A 19825-nucleotide genomic window follows, 5' to 3' on the forward strand; every position below is an offset into this window, starting at 1 on the left:
GGCCCTGTGGCCCAAAATTTCATGTACATTTTTTTTTAATGAAAAATAGGCAAAAACTTTTTTAATATTCAACCATGACAGTCCCTGAAGACCAACACCAGAATTGAAGCATGTATACAACTCACTACACGTTTTTAATATCTGTTTGTTTAAATATATTTGTGTAGATGTGCCAAAGATTTTTACATTTTAATTTATTTTATTGGTGCAACAAAAGATTGCTGCATAACCAGGACCTGCATTCAATATTACAGTCCAAGCCCATGTGATCCAAGCAGCTGCTGACTGCATAAACTGAACACTAGGTGGAGATCTCCACCTACACAACTGTGTTTAAAGCTCACTGTGAGTATTCACTCCAAGTCTCCTACTCTTTACAGCATTTTTTAATAGCAACGTCTTTTCATCATTGAAACAAAAAACTTAAAGCAGATTCCCCCCCCCATAAAGCAGCAGCTGACGTCACTGACTACAGAACTCTTTGTATCTAAAGGTGCAGATGTGCAGATGTGCCTACTTAAATAGAATAAAATTGTTAAATTAAAAAAAAATAGAATTGTTATGTATGTATTTTTTTATGGTTTTATATATAATCACTGCAAACTGAAAACTAAGACTTTGTTTCTGAGGCAAATTGTAATATACAACAAAACTTAGATTATTGCATGTGAATAGTTGTTTTGTTTGTTTTTAATTGAAAATTGCCCCATTTATTAATCCCAGTGCAACACAGACTTTCAAACACGAGTAAATTATAGAAATGCAGTCACTCAAACTTTTTTATAATTTATATATTTAATTACTATAATAATGAAGTAAAAGGGGATCATGAAAGGCTCGTTTTTCTTCCTTTTTTATATTAAAAAAAGAGAATAAATTAGGCAATAGAGAAATTAAAAAAGAAAACAAAAACTAAACGACAGATGAGTAAAAGATTTTTCATAGAAAGGTACAAATAACAGATGAGGTATAAGCAGAGTGATCCATAAAGTGCTGTTTCAGTTCTTTAGAGTCCACGGCACGCTGTAAAGCAAACAACCCACGTGTGGATTCATCGGGTTCAGCTCTGTGGATTATTGCACCGCTCTCTGTCCCTCGGTGTTGTGCAGTCTCAGTCCAGGGCTCGGGCTGCCGCTATTGTCCGTGTCGCTGGTGCCCTTCGTGAGCCCCGGCTCCCCGCCGTCCTCCGGGCTGTGTGTCCTTGCGTGCTTGCTGAGATGGTCAGAGCGCATGAATCGTTTGTGGCAGAGGGGGCACTCGAATCGCTTCTCCCCGGTGTGTGTGCGCAGGTGCCGCTGGAGCTCGTCAGAGCGCGTAAAGCGTTTCCCGCAGAAAAGCCAGTTGCAGACAAACGGCCTCTCCCCGGTGTGCCAGCGCAGGTGGGCCTTCAGGTGCGAAGTTTTGCCGTAAACTTTACCACAACCTGGGATGTGGCAGCTGTGCAAGCCCCTCCGCCGGGGACTCGTGCGCCCTTGGCCGAGGCTCTCCGCCTCTTGGCAGTTTGGACAGTCACAAGTGGTTCTACCGGAGTAGCGCCGTGAAGAGGAGCGGGAGGATGGGGGCAAAGAAACGACTGGGGAACCTGTGAGAGGAGGTGCCGCCGTGACCGGAGGCTCTGTGTAGGCTGCGGGAACAGGTGGTCTGAAGCCGTCGAAGAGATGTTGCGCCGCGGGGAGCAGGTGCTGAGAGGCACCAGGGCTGAAGTTAGAGCTGTAGTCACTGGTGTAGCTGCTCAAAGGAGAGGGTAACCCGACTGTGTTCTGTGCGTCCACCCAGCTGCTGCCCATATCCCACCAGGCAGGAGGCCCGTTACCAGTATCCCCCACGGGTTTGAACCATGGATCATAGGGATGTGCATGCATCCTTGGATATATCCCGGCTATGCTTTCTACCGAGGAGGGAAATTTGGTCAGAAGCACGGGCCGCTGTGCGTGTGCGGAATTGGGAACGCAGTTGTCCGGTGGCACAGCGGGCTGGTACATCGAAAAATCATTCCCTAAAGAAGAAGTAGCAGCCGTCACAGTGAAAGCGCTAGAGGCGTCATTCAGTCCGGTCCTGCTACTCCTGGAGGTCCCAGAAGAAACCCCAAACGATGTGAGGCAGGTACCCAAGTTGCTGGTGACTTGCGAGCTCCTTCTCCACGGATGGAACCCTTTGACGGGTCCGGGGGCTCCTTCGGAAACAGTAGGGGAGCACGAGGGGCTGGGCTCCCCAATCCTGCTGCAGGTTTCGGCCAGCATGGCCAGCGGGGTGCTGCCCAACCGTGGCTCCTCCTGCGGGAACACAAAGCACGCACTTAGAGCCAGCACGCCACTGAAACCATGTGCGCAAAACACTCGTAAAATGAAGCATGTAAATCAAATGAGTTGGACACAGTCTGCAAAACACAAATGAAGCTTACATTGTTGTTGTTTTTTAACTTAACCAGCAAAATCACAGCAGGTGGGATAACTTAGTAACTTATAAAACTTTAACTATGGTGGGCAAATAATCTTTAAAAAATCGCTTAACTTTTCCATTAGACGTAGCAACTCGCCATCAATAGCGCAAGCTGTGAAAGCTAAAAATGTAGATGGGAAAAGAACTAAAGCTCGGTTAATTTAAATAACGATACTTTTATTATAAACAGCGGCATTTAAACGAGATAAAGGGAATAAAATAAATATTAACCGAATAAGCAAATGGACAGACCCTTTTAAGAATTTGCTTTTGCCAAAAAATTAAAATTAAAATAAAAAAATATTCAGAGAAAAACAAAAGTTGCGTCGAAATGCAAACTCACCCCAAGCAGTGTGGCAGCCATGGACTCCGTGCAGTGATATCTTCTGCTGTCAGTGTCTGTGTGTGCTCTCGGTAGCTTGCGTGATCGGTCTGTTTTCCTCTCTGACTGCTTTGGTAGTAGTTGTATCTTCCCCGTGGCTTTGAAGTGGCGCTAAGCATCCGCTGGCCAATCAGACATCAGCTGTCATCTTCTCCAAACATTCGTGCTCGGGGTCGTCATAAGTTTCAAACGTTGTAAGCAAGTATAGTTTCAAAGTAGGAGTGAGAGAATAGTTTAAAGTTTAAGGCATGAAATTCAAAAGGAGACACTGAAGCAACAGATGAGTGCGCAGAAACGTTCTTCCTTCTCACCACTTGGTCAAAATACACGTCATAACGCCACAAAAAGTGGCAGTGAATAGTTCCGTGACTGATTTAAGGCATTTCCTCATTAGGTTAATAAAAATGTAGCAGCAGTAATGCCATTTAGTTTCACGTGTATTTATATTTGATGCTCCATGTATTTCGTTACTGGACTTCGAACAGCGCAAGGCTCCATGATAAGGCAAAGTAGGCAAATTGCAGCTAAAATCCCCCAAACCTATTCACTGCCAGTTGAATTTAAAGCTGTGTTAAGGTGAAGTTACCCCTTAATTTAGCAATAAAAAGGCAACATTTAATAAACTAAAAAGCAACTATGATGGCATAAGGGGATTTTGTGCCATCGGCCAAGAAAGATAATGCGTGCTAGTAAACACAATAAAATACACAAGGGAAGCTTTCTGTGCATGTAAAACAGCAAAGCGCAGTTTTGTTTTACTTATGTTGTGAGTTCACTCAGAGGGAAAGGCTGATGAATGGGAGGCTGGTCAGGTCCGTCCCATCCTGTCCCTGGGGCGTATCCAGTCAGCCCTGGGGGAGGGAAAGGAGGATACCATCACTGCCTCTACAATTTCATCTTATTCAACACAAAACAAATTACTTTTTAAAATAAAGCACCTCTTTCTGTTCTTTTCCCTAATTTTATAACTCATTTAGACACTTGGCTAAGCTCAGACTAACAGTGGGAGGAAGTAACTTTTATTATTTGAATAGATAGTCCTACACTTAAATCAGGCATGTTTAACCTTTGTGATGACACAAGCACCCTAGAAATAACCTAATGTAAGAGCAAAGGCACTTATATTTCATTTGAATTTCAAATGTAATAAAACAGCAGGATTCAAGCTACTTTCTTCATTTGCTTGATATACTGCTTTCCTGCCCTTACCTCATCGCTTTGACTATCCTAAATGAAGTCAGCTCCACACTCACAGAAAAGTTAATCACATCTCACAGTTTAAATCAAGTGGCTGCTAGTGTGCATAATTATTTTTGGTGTTGCAATGCAAAGTCCGATATATCATTTTAGCTTAGATTTCATGTACACTTCAAAGTGTTAAGGCAGATGTTTGTTGTTTGTTTCTTGAAGAAAATTATTCAGCATATCCTTGATGGTTTAAACACACCAAGATACTAATATCTCAAACATATGATGTACAATGGATTGACTTACTTGACCAGTGGCTAGATTAGTAGTTTATAGGCCTAACAACTATTCTCCAGGAAAATAACAAATACATTGTTGGTCTGCTGTACTTGCACCTTTTTGTAAAATGTAGAGAAGCTAGACAAGCAGCTGCAAAGCCTTTTTCATTTTAAGTAAGTAAGGATGGCATGGTGCATCAGCTTAGATTAGAGGGGTACTTTACCCCAAAACCAAATTAAAATGTAATTTAAATTTAATTTAAATTTAAATTAAATAATGATACTTCCTACAGTCAATTTAGTTCTTCTGTAAATTGAACCAGGTGGCTTTTGTATGGAAGAATTTTTGTGCCACCAAAAAAGAGAAAAAAAGTGAAGAAATTGAATTTCAAAATTTCAATTTAATATCTTAAAATTTTGACTTGTCCAGCAGAAACTAAAAATTTCAAGTAATTTAACAATTTCATATCCCAAATTAAATTTTTGACATAATAACCCAGAATGTTGTTTTGTTTTGTTTTTTCTTTCTTGCATACATTTTCTTTGTTGTATTTAAAATAAATTTGAGTGAGGTCAATGTTTTTAGATCTTATCTCCCTGGAAGAGCTGCATAAACACTGGAGATAATTCACAGAGACCAAAGATAGTGAATGATTTCGTGAAGCAACCATGAACGAAATAACTGCTGACGATGTGAAGTGGGCGGGACCTGTAATAAACTTTTGGGCAGGCGACTGAAGTGACTACCAATGAGACTGAAGAATGCCGTTGACTGACATAAAACCACCTATAGGGTTACCTAGGAAACTATAACCTGCCAGTCCAAATGACCAGCTGTCAGTTTCAGAGAGAAATATGTAACAAACAAAAAGCATTCAGTATGTACGGTTTAAGGGGCGTGGCTATGTTGACTGACAGGTGTCCCAGTACAGGCAGCTGGCTCAGTGTGCACTAGGCCGACCAACCTTTGTTTGTGCTGCTGCTGTCTTTTTGAGCTTTATATCTGTCATCTCAAAAATATATATATGCTTTAGTTTTGAGTGAAACTGTAGCTCTTTATTAGCACTAATTAGCCGATATGTGTGTTTGTGAGCTGCACCCATACAGTTTGAGAATGTAACGTGCTAAACAAGCTAGCTAGCATTAGTTGTTAAAGGGGAATTCCACACTTTCATTCATCTAATGCAACTTCTCAATCCAGGAAACCAAAAACAAAACAGTGACTGCCATGTTGAAGCTTCAAAATGCAAAATCTAAAAGCAGTGGGTGCCACCGTGATGTCTTTGGTTCTCTTTCATACCGTCTACACTTTACACTGAGTTGTTTCTACAATTTCTTAGTTCAGTTTGTTTTGCAGCTATTGCTAAATCCACTGTGCTGTGGTGGACAATGTCACAGCTTTCAACTTAAAATTGACTTCATAAACTTGATATGCTGGATTAGCTTCAAATGAATATTTGCTTACTCTACTTTGAAATGAAACCCAGAAAATAATTTAGAAGTTGGGCTTCATAGCTGTAAAATTTTGGATTTGGGTATTTTAGTTATTACAGCGAAATCACAAAAACACACACCTCTCAGCAGACTGGATGAAATGAGAGGCTCTGCTTTCCCCCACAGCCTCGGGCAAGGCCGTATGCACAGGTGGAGTTTACAGTGGGCCATCTTCCCCTAAACCTAATCGCCATCTTCACAAGCCACCCAAACAGCTGTCCCTCTTTTCGAAGCATTCTTTTCCCACACTGAGAGTGTGTGCGTGTTTTTGTATGTGTGTGCTTTAAAGGCCCCCAGTGAAACCCTGTCTGAGCCTCAACCTGCTCCTTTAGCCACGATAATGACCGCATTATCACGCGCCATCGAACGTCAACAAAAAAAGATTGTCGTGTGCTTTCCAATCACTTTGTGGGCACTGAGACAGAAAGAGCTGGGAGAAAAGAGTGAAATAAAGATCTGGCACTTCTCCGGGAGAGGGGTGGGTGAAGTATTTTATTTCTCCTTGCTTTTTCTTCCCCATCTCCTCCTTTTGTAGGTTGGAGCATAGTCAGGAGTGATCCAGAGGGCAGGCCAGCCATCTTGGTCAGCTGCCCTGCTGAGACAATTAGCGGGAGAATCACAGAGTCAAACGACAAAGCTGCTAAACATGACAAAAAAATATTTATTGTAACCAGGGGGTAGCCACTCAATTTTAGTTAAAAAAAAAGAAAAAAAAGAAAAAAGAAGGATAGGTTCCAGACCTTGCGACAATCAATGTGAAGACGCACGTTAAGACGTTAAAATAAAATAAACTTTCTTTTCTAAAGTGCAGGAAAAGTCATCCAGGTGAGCTGTGCGCCAGGATGTGCCTGAAGCAGCTCCTCCTTGGCTTCCTGTAATTACTCCACTGAGAGGGCACGTCCGCAGCCTGTCTGTCAGCACGGAGCTGATGGACGACTGTAGCAGCAGAGTCAGGGAAATTAGTTTGAGTTGTTGTGATGACATCATAAGATTCACCCCTCTTTTTTTTTTTTTTTAAGAAAAAACCATCCCATAAAGAATCAGTACATAGTGAAATCTCTTCGACTCATTTACCCTTTGTATGCTTTTAATCTCTCACATAGCGTATAGCAGCTTATTGAAATTCTAACGCTTATAAATGATACAATAGCAAGAAAAGATAAATATAAGGTCATCAGAGGAGGACATCTTAAAAAGTCCAGTGCTTTAGAGTAATGGAAAGCAAGCGTAGAGAGGACTGATTTCCATTGGTTTCATAGATTATCCCTTTGGTTAGTGGATACAGTGACAATAAGCTGCCCTGAAATCTGTAGAAGTTTACCCTCATTTTTCTGTCGCTCTCACGCACATACAGGGGTCAGAGAGGACATCTCTCATCAGCCCGTGCAGCAGATTGAGGGAATCCAGGCCAATGTAATTACACTGTTGAACGGCTTCATTCGCATTCATGTATACAGCGCATATACATACACCAGCAGACAAACCCATTCATGAAATTAGAAAAAAAAAAGAGGAGGAGGGAGGATTTGTCAGTGAGGAGAGAAAGGTTGGGAGGATGAGTGTGTAGACACCTCTGCCGAGTTTGTTTGGCTCAAGTTTTGGGATGAAGGTGAATTGAAATTGCACTTTATGAGCACTCTCTTTCCTCTCTTTATTCCGCACACACACAGACACACACACACACACACACACGCTGAGGGTTAGTGTTGATGGATGCTCGGGGTTTGTTAAGTCGTACATCACAGAGGTCATTTAACCTGCCAACACATCTGCTGTCTCTGCCCTCAGAAAGACAGGAAGAGGTGGAGTGAGAAGAAAGATTTATAAAGGTGGGGAGGAGAATTATGCAGGGTGTGAGAGAATGAGACTGTGATTAGTAACTGGAGTGGATGAAAAGCTCTCATTCAGTCTCACTCGGAGTTTCACTCATACACACACACACACACACACACACACACACACACACACACAAACGCACACACATGCATGTTGTGCTGAAAGTGGTATCTTTTCAACAAGCGTCTTCACTAAAGCTGCTTGCGTTATGAGTTTCTCTGCTCCTCCATCAACTTTCGTCACGTTTCTGTTAACTACTCCCAGTAAAGCTGCTGATTTATGCCAAGGAGCTGTTCTGCGCACCGAGATATTAATGAGATGCTTCTGGAGGAGGAGTCTTCATTGATTTTTCTCAGAAGTCGTTGATGTTTGTGATGAAAGGGAGTGTGTACGCTGATTGCAGGTCACTGCTTGTATACACTCTTGCTGCGCTCTGTTAACGTAGCTTAAACCTCATGGAGAGACCTCCGCCTTGTCTTCACATCATCTCAGTGTACATAACCCAAGTGTCACCTCAGGTTTGCAACTTTTAATATTAAAGTATTAAAAAAAACCCAACTACTGGTCTACCAATTAACTGTGCTAGGAATTGACTATAAATAAATAGATTTTTATAAATATTTTGAATGGTGATGCAGCGATTTCTAGAAAGTAAATAGTAAGTAGAAGTAATTGTTTCATATTTTACTTTCTTTGTTTTTTCTCAGGCCATCTTTTACCACTGCTGCTAATTAAATGACAGTTTTTAAAGGTTTGGAAAGGCTAACTTTACGGTACTGCAATTGTGTCTACAGCAAGCCCACAGATTAGTGCTGTCAACCACTCCTTTAAGATCCCAGCTGCATGTTGCTCGACATCTGTCGGTCAAATGCTGATTGGTTGACAGTGACCAGAACCGGGTAGGGAGCGATAGTGGAGCTCACAAGGAATGGGAAAAGCATGAAAACATAAAACAGTGAGTGCAGTGGACACTTTTCATTGTTTGTAACACTAGGTTTCACTTCAGCTCTTTTGTATGGCTGGCTGATGGACCTACAGCACCATCAAGCCCACAAAGTGGTGGTACCACATGTTTTTGACACTGTCGCCATCTGACAAACAGCTGTACCATAATTTCCCCTTTAGTTCTTAAGATAGTAAAGATCTGACTTAAAATAAATAGTTTTATTGTCATGGCTCAAGTTATCATCTACACTGAGCTTCACTTTATTTTATGGACAGATTTTGTTGTCTCGTGTGACTATCAGCGGATTCTCAACAATAACATGGAACTGTGGGCCACAGTGAAGGGTCAACCTCTGGGGCTAAGAAAATGGGTCCAACTGCAGTTTGTCAAATGACTGCTTTAACTGGCTCTAAACGTGATTCAGTCTCCATAGACTCTTACAGTGGGGCAAAAAAGTATTTAGTCAGCCACCGATTGTGCAAGTTCTCCCACCTAAAATGATGACAGAGGTCAGTAATTTGCACCAGAGGTACACTTCAACTGTGAGAGACAGAATGTGAAAAAAAAATCCATGAATCCACATGGTAGGATTTGTAAAGAATTTATTCGTAAATCAGGGTGGAAAATAAGTATTTGGTCAATAACAAAAATACAACTCAATACTTTGTAACATAACCTTTGTTGGCAATAACAGAGGTCAAACGTTTACTATAGGTCTTTACCAGGTTTGCACACACAGTAGCTGGTATTTTGGCCCATTCCTCCATGCAGATCTTCTCAAGAGCAGTGATGTTTTGGGGCTGTCGCCGAGCAACACGGACTTTCAACTCCCGCCACAGATTTTCTATGGGGTTGAGGTCTGGAGACTGGCTAGGCCACTCCAGGACTTTCAAATGCTTCTTACGGAGCCACTCCTTTGTTGCCCGGGCGGTGTGTTTTGGATCATTGTCATGTTGGAAGACCCAGCCTCGTTTCATCTTCAAAGTTCTCACTGATGGAAGGAGGTTTTGGCTCAAAATCTCACGATACATGGCCCCATTCATTCTGTCCTTAACACGGATCAGTCGTCCTGTCCCCTTGGCAGAAAAACAGCCCCATAGCATGATGTTTCCACCCCCATGCTTCACAGTAGGTATGGTGTTCTTGGGATGCAACTCAGTATTCTTCTTCCTCCAAACACGACAAGTTGAGTTTATACCAAAAAGTTCTACTTTGGTTTCATCTGACCACATGACATTCTCCCAATCCTCTGCTGTATCATCCATGTGCTCTCTGGCAAACTTCAAACGGGCCTGGACATGCACTGGCTTCAGCAGCGGAACACGTCTGGCACTGCGGGATTTGATTCCCTGCCGTTGTAGTGTGTTACTGATGGTGACCTTTGTTACTTTGGTCCCAGCTCTCTGCAGGTCATTCACCAGGTCCCCCCGTGTGGTTCTGGGATCTTTGCTCACCGTTCTCATGATCATTTTGACCCCACGGGATGAGATCTTGCGTGGAGCCCCAGATCGAGGGAGATTATCAGTGGTCTTGTATGTCTTCCATTTTCTGATGATTGCTCCCACAGTTGATTTTTTCACACCAAGCTGCTTGCCTATTGTAGATTCACTCTTCCCAGTCTGGTGCAGGTCTACAATACTTTTCCTGGTGTCCTTCGAAAGCTCTTTGGTCTTGGCCATGGCGGAGTTTGGAGTCTGACTGTTTGAGGCTGTGGACAGGTGTCTTTTATACAGATGATGAGTTCAAACAGGTGCCATTCATACAGGTAACGAGTGGGGGACAGAAAAGCTTCTTACAGAGGACGTTACAGGTCTGTGAGAGCCAGAGATTTTCCTTGTTTGAGGTGACCAAATACTCATTTTCCACCCTAATTTACGAATAAATTCTTTACAAATCCTACCATGGGAATTCATGGATTTTTTTTTTCACATTCTGTCTCTCACAGTTGAAGTGTACCTCTGGTGCAAATTACTGACCTCTGTCATCATTTTAAGTGGGGGAACTTGCACAATCAGTGGCTGACTAAATACTTTTTTGCCCCACTGTATGTTTAAATGCCCAAAATCTATAGCAGAAATAAATATGTTTACAGTTTGATATAAAAACACTGATTGTTTCTACAGATAATTTCCCCTTCATAGCAAATACAAGAGGGTTTAATAGGGTTTGCATAACTTATTTAAATCCTACAATGGCTTAAAGTTATGCAGAGTTAAGTTTTTGTTCAGTGTGTGGTGTACATGAAATCACATTTTGACAGGGAAATAACTACAAAAACGATGCACATTGCTAACCAGTGCTAGCATTAGCAGATAACTCTATATCTTCTATAGCCTCTCCCTCCTCATCTGTATGAGACAGCTAAGATGCAGTACAAGTGCTGTATTGTACTAAAAGACCATCAAAGCAGTCACCTGCTGAGTTTGTTTGGTAAGTAAATTTTTCATTTAGTAAAAACCACAAAAAACCAACAGAACAAAGCAAAGATGAAAAACAGCCAAAATTGCCACAGTGATTCTACCTTAGAACCATAAACAGATAAAAACAGAGGCTGCAGGCTGACTGCTCATAAGTTTGTTACCTGTTGAAGTTCAGGGTCTGGCTGCTGGGCTGGGGTCAGCATTCACTCAGCTTAAAGAGTTCTTGGCTAGCTTTGTGTTAGCAACAGAGGAGGAAGGAGGATTTGTCTGTCAAAACATTGGCAGATTGAGTTTTACCAACTTCATATTGACATTGTCTTATTGGGAAAAAGTTATTTTACGACTACTACTGCTGGAACGAAGTCAACTTTAATTAGATGTGACACCCAGCTCCGAAATCTGACTTCAGAACTAACAGGAAGCATATCTCCCAAACACTACCCTGAAGTGTTTGATATCATGGCTAAGCTTCAAACACGTGTATCACCATTCTGCAAATGGTGTTGAAGTTTTTTTTTTATCAGCATGTAGTGATAAGGTAGCAAAAACCTACAACAATCAGCAAACAAGATTTTGTCTTTATTGACTCAGGTTTGCTGTTACTATCTGTTTCCTGTGGCATTCAACAATCAGAAAACCAACATTTTTGCTTACACGTGAACTAATAATGCTGGGTTTCAAAGTGGAAGGAAGACAAACAGAAGAGCAGAAGAACTAGAAGAAGAGGATGAAGATATAAAAACAAAAAAGCCCATGATGCCACACATGTCACATGTCTGAGTTAAGATGCTGCAGTGTTTGTCCTGAAGCCAGCCTTGTTCTCCAAACTCAACCACTGAGGAGCACTCGGACAAACTCGTTCTCCTTGATTAAATCCCGCTCTGACCGTGATCTTGGTTCTCTTCACCAATAACTCTGTTCATTCCTCTTCTTGCTCTTCACCACCGCACAGACACTCCTCAGACAAGAAGATTAATTTACTCATGTTCATTTTTCAGGTTTTTGTGTCTTCTCTGTGTTTAATGTATGTGCGTCCATTGATTGATGAGCTGAAGCCCAGGAGCATAATCATACACTTCCAGACGTCATTTTTCACTTTCAGTCTTGATGGATGGACTTGATGCGTCTGATCGCTGCTACCTCAGCGTGGGGGGTCTAGGTCATCTTGTGTGAGTGTGTCCTGTTGGCTAGCAGTCCATCTGTCTGTCTGATGGAAGTGGTGATTGAGTAGACACCCACATCAGCATTAGAAGGCTTGTTTGTGAGGTTTTTTCCTCCCATCCTCACCTGGACGACTACCGCTCGCAGCAGCTAACTTTCGGAGAATTTAAGTTTGCATGTTTGCTAAAGCGAAGACCATCAGCCAGGTTTATTGTGATTTATAATTTTTTTAGCTTTTGAACATGATATATATATTTTGTTATTGTGTCTTCTTGTATAATCAGTGCAGATCTGAGCTCTATAAATCTGGAAACCTTAATTAAATACATTTACGAGTTTACGGCACCTATCTTAGTCTTCTTCTTAGTCTTAATCAATGACTCAATGAGCTTAATACAAGGCATCCTAAATTATTTTGATCAAGTGTCATCAAAAAAGCAAAAGGAAGTCTCATGGAAAACTCTAGGATATGGACATCTGCTGCTACTGATGCTTATAAGCACTCTGACTCCTCTAAGCATTCATATGTTTCTCTAGCACTTCTTCATGTGAAGTGATATTTTGGACATTTAAAAGTTTGACTCTTTTAAGTTTTCAGTTTAATTAAGATTTCAGTGCTTAGATAGAATTATATACCGGTACCCATCCCTAATTACACAGTTCTTAAACTTTTTTCAGTTATGTGCTCACTTTAAATGTACCTGGTGTTACAGATCACTGTTACTGTTGTTGTTTTCTTCTGCTTCTGAGTTTACAGGTGTCACCTAATGATGCTAAACGCAGGACACCTGCAAGGTATATGGGGTATGGCCGTATAAGTGTCCGCCTCCTTAGCCCTGCCCCCTCTCCTTTTCTACCTAGCCTTGTGCTTGATCGCTCTTTTGTTTAGAGTAAAAAGGCATTGTTTTTCTCCTTGCTTTTTTAATTAAAAGAAGTGGCAGGTGAACTTTATGGTTTCGGTAGTACATACAGGTATGAGTGTGAGAGTCCCCAAGAGCTGCTTGAGCTCTCTCCTTTTTTCACAGTATACACAAACATTGCAGAAATCAATACAAAAAGGTAAGCAAGCCAAGATCCATCAGAGATTAGTTTTAGATCACAGCTTGGTTTTAAGTTGCGGAGAGAAGGTTAAGCAAGGGACAACTTTAAGATGATCACTTTGGGACCCATGTGATGGATGAAAGCATTGGAAAATTACTCTATAGGGCAACTACTGAATTTTTCATCCATTATGGCAATACTACATGGTTTAGTAACCTGTCTGTTAAGCTCAGATCACAAATCCAAAATTTGATCAAAAGGGCTTGAAAGATAACTGTTATTTTTGTGTGTGTTTTGAAATTATTACTTTTATGTTAAGCACATTATGTTCACATGTTATGAAATGTGCTATATAAATAACATTGCCGAAGGTACAAACCAGATCCTTCATAAAGAGTAGAATTTGCCGTCAGAAAAGTGCAAAGCACCGAGCTGTAAGTTAAATAGGTAGAAATTTTCTTAAGAGACACTATCAGTTTAATTAATGAATGATAATAGGTGAATTGTGAATGTGTGCTGCGCTGGTCAAAGCTGCTCTGCATAGGTGTAGCTGTGTACTGTTTCCAGGGGGCAGTGTCAAAACAACTGTCAAGAGCTACATTTGGAGGCGTAAAGGTGAGGCCTTCAAACCTAAAAACACTGTATCAGCTACCAAGCAGGGTAGTGGTAGCATCATTCTGTGGGACTGTTTTGCTTTAACAGGTACTGGTACACTGCACAAAGTAGATGTGATAACAAGGAGGAGAAATTCTTCCACTTATTCAACTTCATAACAAATTATTGGTTTGATGGATGACGCTTGGTCTGTGCCAGGAAACTAACCAGTTTAAATGAACTGCAGCAGTTATGCCAAGAACTGTGGTCAAATAACCAGACAGAAGCTTGATGATGGCTACCCAAAGCATCTGGTTTTGATGAAAGTTGCTAAGGGAGATTTATCCAAATATTAGGAGTAATGTATTCATGCTGTGTGGATTAGAGAACATCCTAAATAAAGCCAAAGTTCTGCATACAGTTCTTGTTTTTTAAAGTCATTAAAGATATATGCTGTAAAATAATTCCACTCTGGAAAAGAACAATTGAAGAAATCAGTAAAAACCCAAAGTGACCATGACACACATATATATGATGAGTGTATGTAAACTGACTATAACCATAAGTCATAATGGATACAGAACTTATTTGCAGTGAAGGTCTTGTTCAAGTTAGCTTCAATAAGCACCTACATGCAGTGTCGTGGGTTTTGCACTATGTGCTGACTTTTTGGAGAACTGTGTGCAAGTGCATCTCTGTAGTCTCTGCATGGGTTAAATTCCCACAACCTCATTATGAAAAGTTATGGAAAATGACACCACACTGGGACTGCAGCAGTCCTCTGAGTGGTTTCTCTTCAACTAATCCTAAAAGTCTAAATTACTTAAGTGCTTTAACTTACTTTGTAAGTCATAAGGTAGTGTATAATGTGCACACAGTGCTGTAGTAGTATTGTATTACAAGTACTATTATATTCTTTAAAGCATGAATCTGTTTTGTTTTGTTTTTTTGTTTCTTTTACCTCTGCTGCTGTGAAATGTCAATTACTTCTTGCAGATTTGCAGACCAAAGCACTTTTCAGTGCAACTTAATGCAATAGCACTCACATACGTATGCACAGAAACAGACACATACTAACAAACCCACACAATCAATGCTACGCTCATGGTTAGCTCATCCTCCTCCCCATCATTGCGCTTCAACTCGCCACAATGCCTGCCATAAAATTCCGAGGCTAGAGAGAGCAGAAGAAGGGAGGCGCTAAGAAAAGCACTAAGAGATGGCTGATGTTAAATTGACTGGAAAACAGCCGCTTGCTTTTTCATGCTAATTGCCGTGCAACAAATTGTTAATTTATTCCACACATAAATGCAGACCCCGCCCCCCAAGATTTGCCTGGAAATGTGGGCAAGCTTAAATATCATCTGTGCATCTGACAAATCTCTGCAGAGGCACAGCCTCGTGCAAACCATGCTTTACATGGTCACCAATTAGAGCTGCTGAAGTCACTGAACAAGTTAAAGAAGAGAGAATACATGTCGACACACATCCTCTACTATCTTTCACTCTCCGTCTTGCTCTTCTTCTCTCTCTCCCTCTCAAACACACTCAGACACATTCCTCCACACTTTCTCAGAGCAGGTTCAGGTGGTTTTGAGGCGATTTGACGGTTGCTGTTTTATTGATGGTTCCTGTCGAACATGAAACCTTTCTTTTCCCACCTAACCACACACATACGCACTGCCTCTGGGCTGTCATTCAGGACGCATACAGACAGCCAGAAACAAGGGGCTGGCGTCAGCTCTACCGGGCCCTCAAGTCATGTCAAGTCCTGCCTCAACTACACAAACACACAACTCATGAATACACACATTACACACTTATCTTGGATCTTTATAGTGAGCTGCACCCTCCACTTAGCACTGCTGTAAAGGTTTTCCTGAGCTCACAAGAGTGCCATCTTCAAAGAGCTCCATGCACGCACACATGAACGCACACTGAAGAGCCACGCAGACTTCTAAGTGGACTTAATCATTTCACATTTAGCTTCAAAGAGACTGTTTAAACACATACTTGCTCACTGTCTGAAAGCACAGCATGAGACCTGTCCTCTTTAATAGTCTTTCAGTGCAGCTTAATTCTGTGTCTTTGAATTCGGTTATACATTTTTCCTGTCAAGTGGCGATGCTGAAAAAACTTCCCGTTTGTGTATGCATCTCATAAACAAAGCCAAACAATTTCAGTGCTTTGAACTAAAAACAATAATAACAAGGAATTCTGAGTTTGTGCTTTAATCTGCCCATAATTTGAACTAAATTTAGGCTGTACTGCATGATTTACGGGGGCAAAGTTCATCTCAGAGTTTACTCTCAGTTCAAGGTCTTGCTCCTACCTCTCCTGTAATGATGTTATATCTTTGAGCATCTCATCTCCTCAGGAGGTCTTTGACCTGTGATCTCTCAGGGTCATATAGTTTTGGAGCCTGACCGCAGGTTGACTTTTCCCTTCTCTTTGTGCATCTTTTATGTCTCTATCACCTTTGCAAATGTGTACATATAATAGTAAACTCCTGCATATGCCACTCAGATTTGGTCTTTGAGGATGTCTTCTGAGTCACAGAAGTGTTAATTACTGTAGGTTTGGCTTTAAGTATCATGGTTGAAGTTGGGGCAAAGAGCTGAAGACAGAAAAGTAAACAGTTTGTGTAACAGTCGAGGCTGCAGTAAAACTCAAAGATATTCTCTTTTGATGATTAGAATTTCACTATAACTAATACCTTCTAGTGATTTTTGAGACAGTAAGGTCACATTTAAACCATGAATGCAAAATCATGCCATATGATGTATGTATGAAAACTATCCAAGCCAATCCAGAGCTAAGACAAAGAGAGACCCAGCTTCCCACTCTCACATTCATACAGTATGTCCAGTTTGAAATCATGAAGCAATCAAAGGAGAATGTTTTGGATTGTGGGGAGAAAACGTGTGAGGCGACTGTTCACTTTGAAGAAAAAAAGGGGGGAAAAACAAAGTTAATTATTATAACTGCAGCTTTGACTGAATTACACAATATGTCCATAAAATAACTGGAAAAAAAAACCCACTGAAAAATTGCTTAAAAGATTTTAAGTAAGGCAGTCCTGCATTAGATTTGTCCTCAACAAGAGAACACCTAACACAAGCACTTAACAGCAAGATATGGACAAGAACAGGAGAGAAGGATACTAAAAGTCTGATTAGATGCTTCTCAAGTATTAGCACAATGCTCTGTTTTCTTGTGTTCCAGGTCACTGCAGAAGTATTTCTTTGGAAACACTTCACCTGTTTTTGGACACACCTCTCTCAGTCACATACAATCACGCACATACACTCACACATGCACGCATACTTTAGAGTAGAGATGTTTATTTTGTTTTTTTTCTTTTTCTTTTAAGCAATAAAACCTTATTATTCCAGTCAATTAAACCATATGTGAAGAATGTTCTGGGCACAGACAGAATCTGTCAAACTTGTATCCCACTGACACACATTTAGACACTCTCACACACACACACACACACATGCACACACAGTAATCCAGCCTGTCACAAGGTAATTTGTTATTAGTTTTACAGTCAAAGACTGTTGTCAGGCTTATCAGAGTCTTCTAGCAGGGTGTGACAACCAGTATCTGATGTCACAAAAATTCTTTCTGTATCCGGATTATGTCTGTCATTCATTCTTTATTTAAAAGAACCAGAGCACTTCCTCATTTCTGACAAACACTGTACTTATATTTTTACGAGCTGTTCAAATGTATATTTCAAAAGGGATTAAAAACTAACAAACAAAAAACAAAACTAGGTTGTAATTCAGTTTGATGCAGCTACTCACTTAAAATGAACACAAAAAAATCCTATTTATCAGTTTTTTATTGAAGTCTGATGTACTGGAAACAAAATGAAATACCTTTTCAGCATTTTTCAATAAAAATGCAGAACCTGAGATATCGAAAGATGATTAAAGGAATATATAAAACATATGTTTTTTGCAAAAACGGAAAACATTTTGTTTTAATTCCCATATTTAGAATCACTCAGCAGTAGTTGGTTGAGAAAAGGGTTTTTTTCTACATTATACTGTGTTACTGTGTTAAGCAGACAGTAAAGACATTATTGAATTCTTAACTCCCCCCTGCAGACACAAATAATTATGGACCTGCAGAATAGCGTATGACAATAGAGAGGAACAATTGAGATATGCACTCAACTGTCATTTTATTAGGCACACCTTGCACCAGGTTGGACCCAGTTTTTACTTTCAGAACTGCCTTAACCCTTTAACTCATAGTGGTCACTGCAGCGGACAGCTATTAAAAGGCTGTTTTCTTGTATTTGTGTCAGTGTTGATGGTATACTTGCACATAAACACAACACACAGTGCATATCATTTATTAGTTTGTCAAAACGTATGTTGTCCACCTAAGTGGACATGTAAAAAAACTCTTTGAAAAGTAGTTCAAATATGTTTTTTCATGCCTAAAGATGAATAAAAATACTTAAGAAAAAAGGTTGTAATAATTCATGTTTGAAAGGGTTAATTCTTAGCATAGATGGCATAGATCCAACAATGTTCTGGAAACATTCAGAGACTTTGGTCCACACTAACATGATGGAGATTTTTCCACTGCACATCGATGATGTGAATGTCCTGTTCCTGCACATTCCATAGGTGCCGTATTGGATTGAGATCTGGTGACTTAATCAGTGAGTTTATTGGCACATTCGTATCTGAGATCAGTTGAGCTTTGTGACATCTTGCTGACAGAATCTGTCACAAGACTAATGGACTCTGTTTATAAAGGGGTGGGCATGGTGAGCAACAACACCCAGTAGACTGTTTTTAAATGATGTTCAGTTGGTATAAAAAAGAACAAAGTGGACCAAGAAAGTCCCCCACACTATTTAAACCAGCTAATTTTGGTAAGCATGTCTTAACTGCAGCCTCAGTTTCCTGTCCTGGTCTTCTGCTGCTGTAGCCCATCTGCTTCAAGGTTCAACCTGCTGTACATTCAGAGATGCTCTTCTACTTGCCTTGGTTGTAATGAGAGGCTATTTGAATCTTTGTAGCTTTCCTATCAGCCTGAAGCAGTTTGGCCATTCAGCTCTGACATTTGACATTAACAAGGTATTCTCACCACTGCTGCTCACCGAATATTTTCTCTTTTTTTGAACATCCACTGCAAACTCTAGTGATAACTGTGCAGGTAAAAACCAGTAGATTTGAAATACTAAAATGAAACAACAACTATGACACATCTAAAGTCACATGAATCCCCTTTCTTCACTATTCTATTCTGTGGTTTGAACTTCAGCAGATCATACGCAGGAAATTCAGCCTGTGATGAAGGTTGAAGAGATGATGAGCATTGTTAGCTGCTTCTTTTTAAAGAGTGACAAACAAGGAGTGGGTGGTAAACTCAAACAGCACTGGTCTAAAAAACATCTATGAAACATCCAGTCACATAGAAAAAACTCACCTTGACAAAGGTTTTTCTCTTCGCGGGTTAGGAGCATATTCCACCCACACCCTGAACTGGCACAATACCCAATGAGACATACCGGCTGTCTTCCACTCAAGCCAGACACCAGGAAGCATCAATCATTTAGCTAACATTTAAACTAAAACAAAGCCAACTTCCAGGGAGCTCAATGCAAGTCCGGGTCAGTCTTATGTGATGCTCCATGGTGTTAGCAGTAAAACAATAAAATGTCATCACGGCCGGATACATTTCCTCAACAAACAGCAAATACAGAAATATTTAAGTCTATGGCTTCACCATCGTCATCATCCATCACAGGGTAAAACTACAAGTATGAGTGATGATGATGAGCAATAGCAAAGCAGTGAAATCACCTGTTCCTGTTCACATTTACTGGAACATAGAGTGACTAAAGAATGACTATCTATCTATCTATCTATCTATCTATCTATCTATCTATCTATCTATCTATCTATCTATCTATCTATCTATCTATCTATCATGTATTTCATTATAGGAGAGTTATGCGAAGCGTATCTGTTATCACTTGTCAACAAATTCTAGGCCTACACAAAGACACACACAC

At 40.6% G+C, this 19825-nt stretch overlaps 1 protein-coding gene across 2 annotated transcripts; it reads right to left on the reverse strand.

Moving 5' to 3' along the window:
• Positions 1 to 27: 27 nt before the first annotated feature.
• sp8a (sp8 transcription factor a) lies at positions 28 to 19387 on the reverse strand. 2 transcript variants are annotated; one of them, XM_082521749.1, is made up of 5 exons: positions 19237 to 19387; positions 11145 to 11250; positions 5862 to 6373; positions 2783 to 3672; positions 28 to 2273 (listed from the first exon to the last, which is right to left on the reverse strand). In XM_082521749.1, the coding sequence occupies exons 4-5, from the start codon at positions 2801 to 2803 to the stop codon at positions 1074 to 1076; spliced, it is 1221 nt and encodes a 406-aa protein (XP_082377875.1). In that variant the 5' UTR covers positions 2804 to 3672; positions 5862 to 6373; positions 11145 to 11250; positions 19237 to 19387; the 3' UTR covers positions 28 to 1073. The 2 variants fall into 2 exon arrangements, with proteins under 2 accessions (XP_082377875.1, XP_082377876.1); XM_082521750.1 differs by lacking the exon at positions 5862 to 6373.
• Between the last annotated feature and the right edge of the window lie 438 nt (positions 19388 to 19825).

The sequence above is a fragment of the Aulonocara stuartgranti genome (assembly GCF_965226115.1).
Source record: "Aulonocara stuartgranti genome assembly, chromosome: 22".
Taxonomy (NCBI): Eukaryota; Metazoa; Chordata; class Actinopteri; order Cichliformes; family Cichlidae; genus Aulonocara; species Aulonocara stuartgranti.

Coding starts and splice junctions, on each gene's coding strand:
- sp8a (XM_082521750.1), bottom strand. CDS start 2,803: ATGGCTGCCACACTGCTTGGG. Junction 2,274..2,782: donor TGGCTGCCACACTGCTTGGG/GTGAGTTTGCAT, acceptor GTGTTCCCGCAG/GAGGAGCCACGGTTGGGCAG.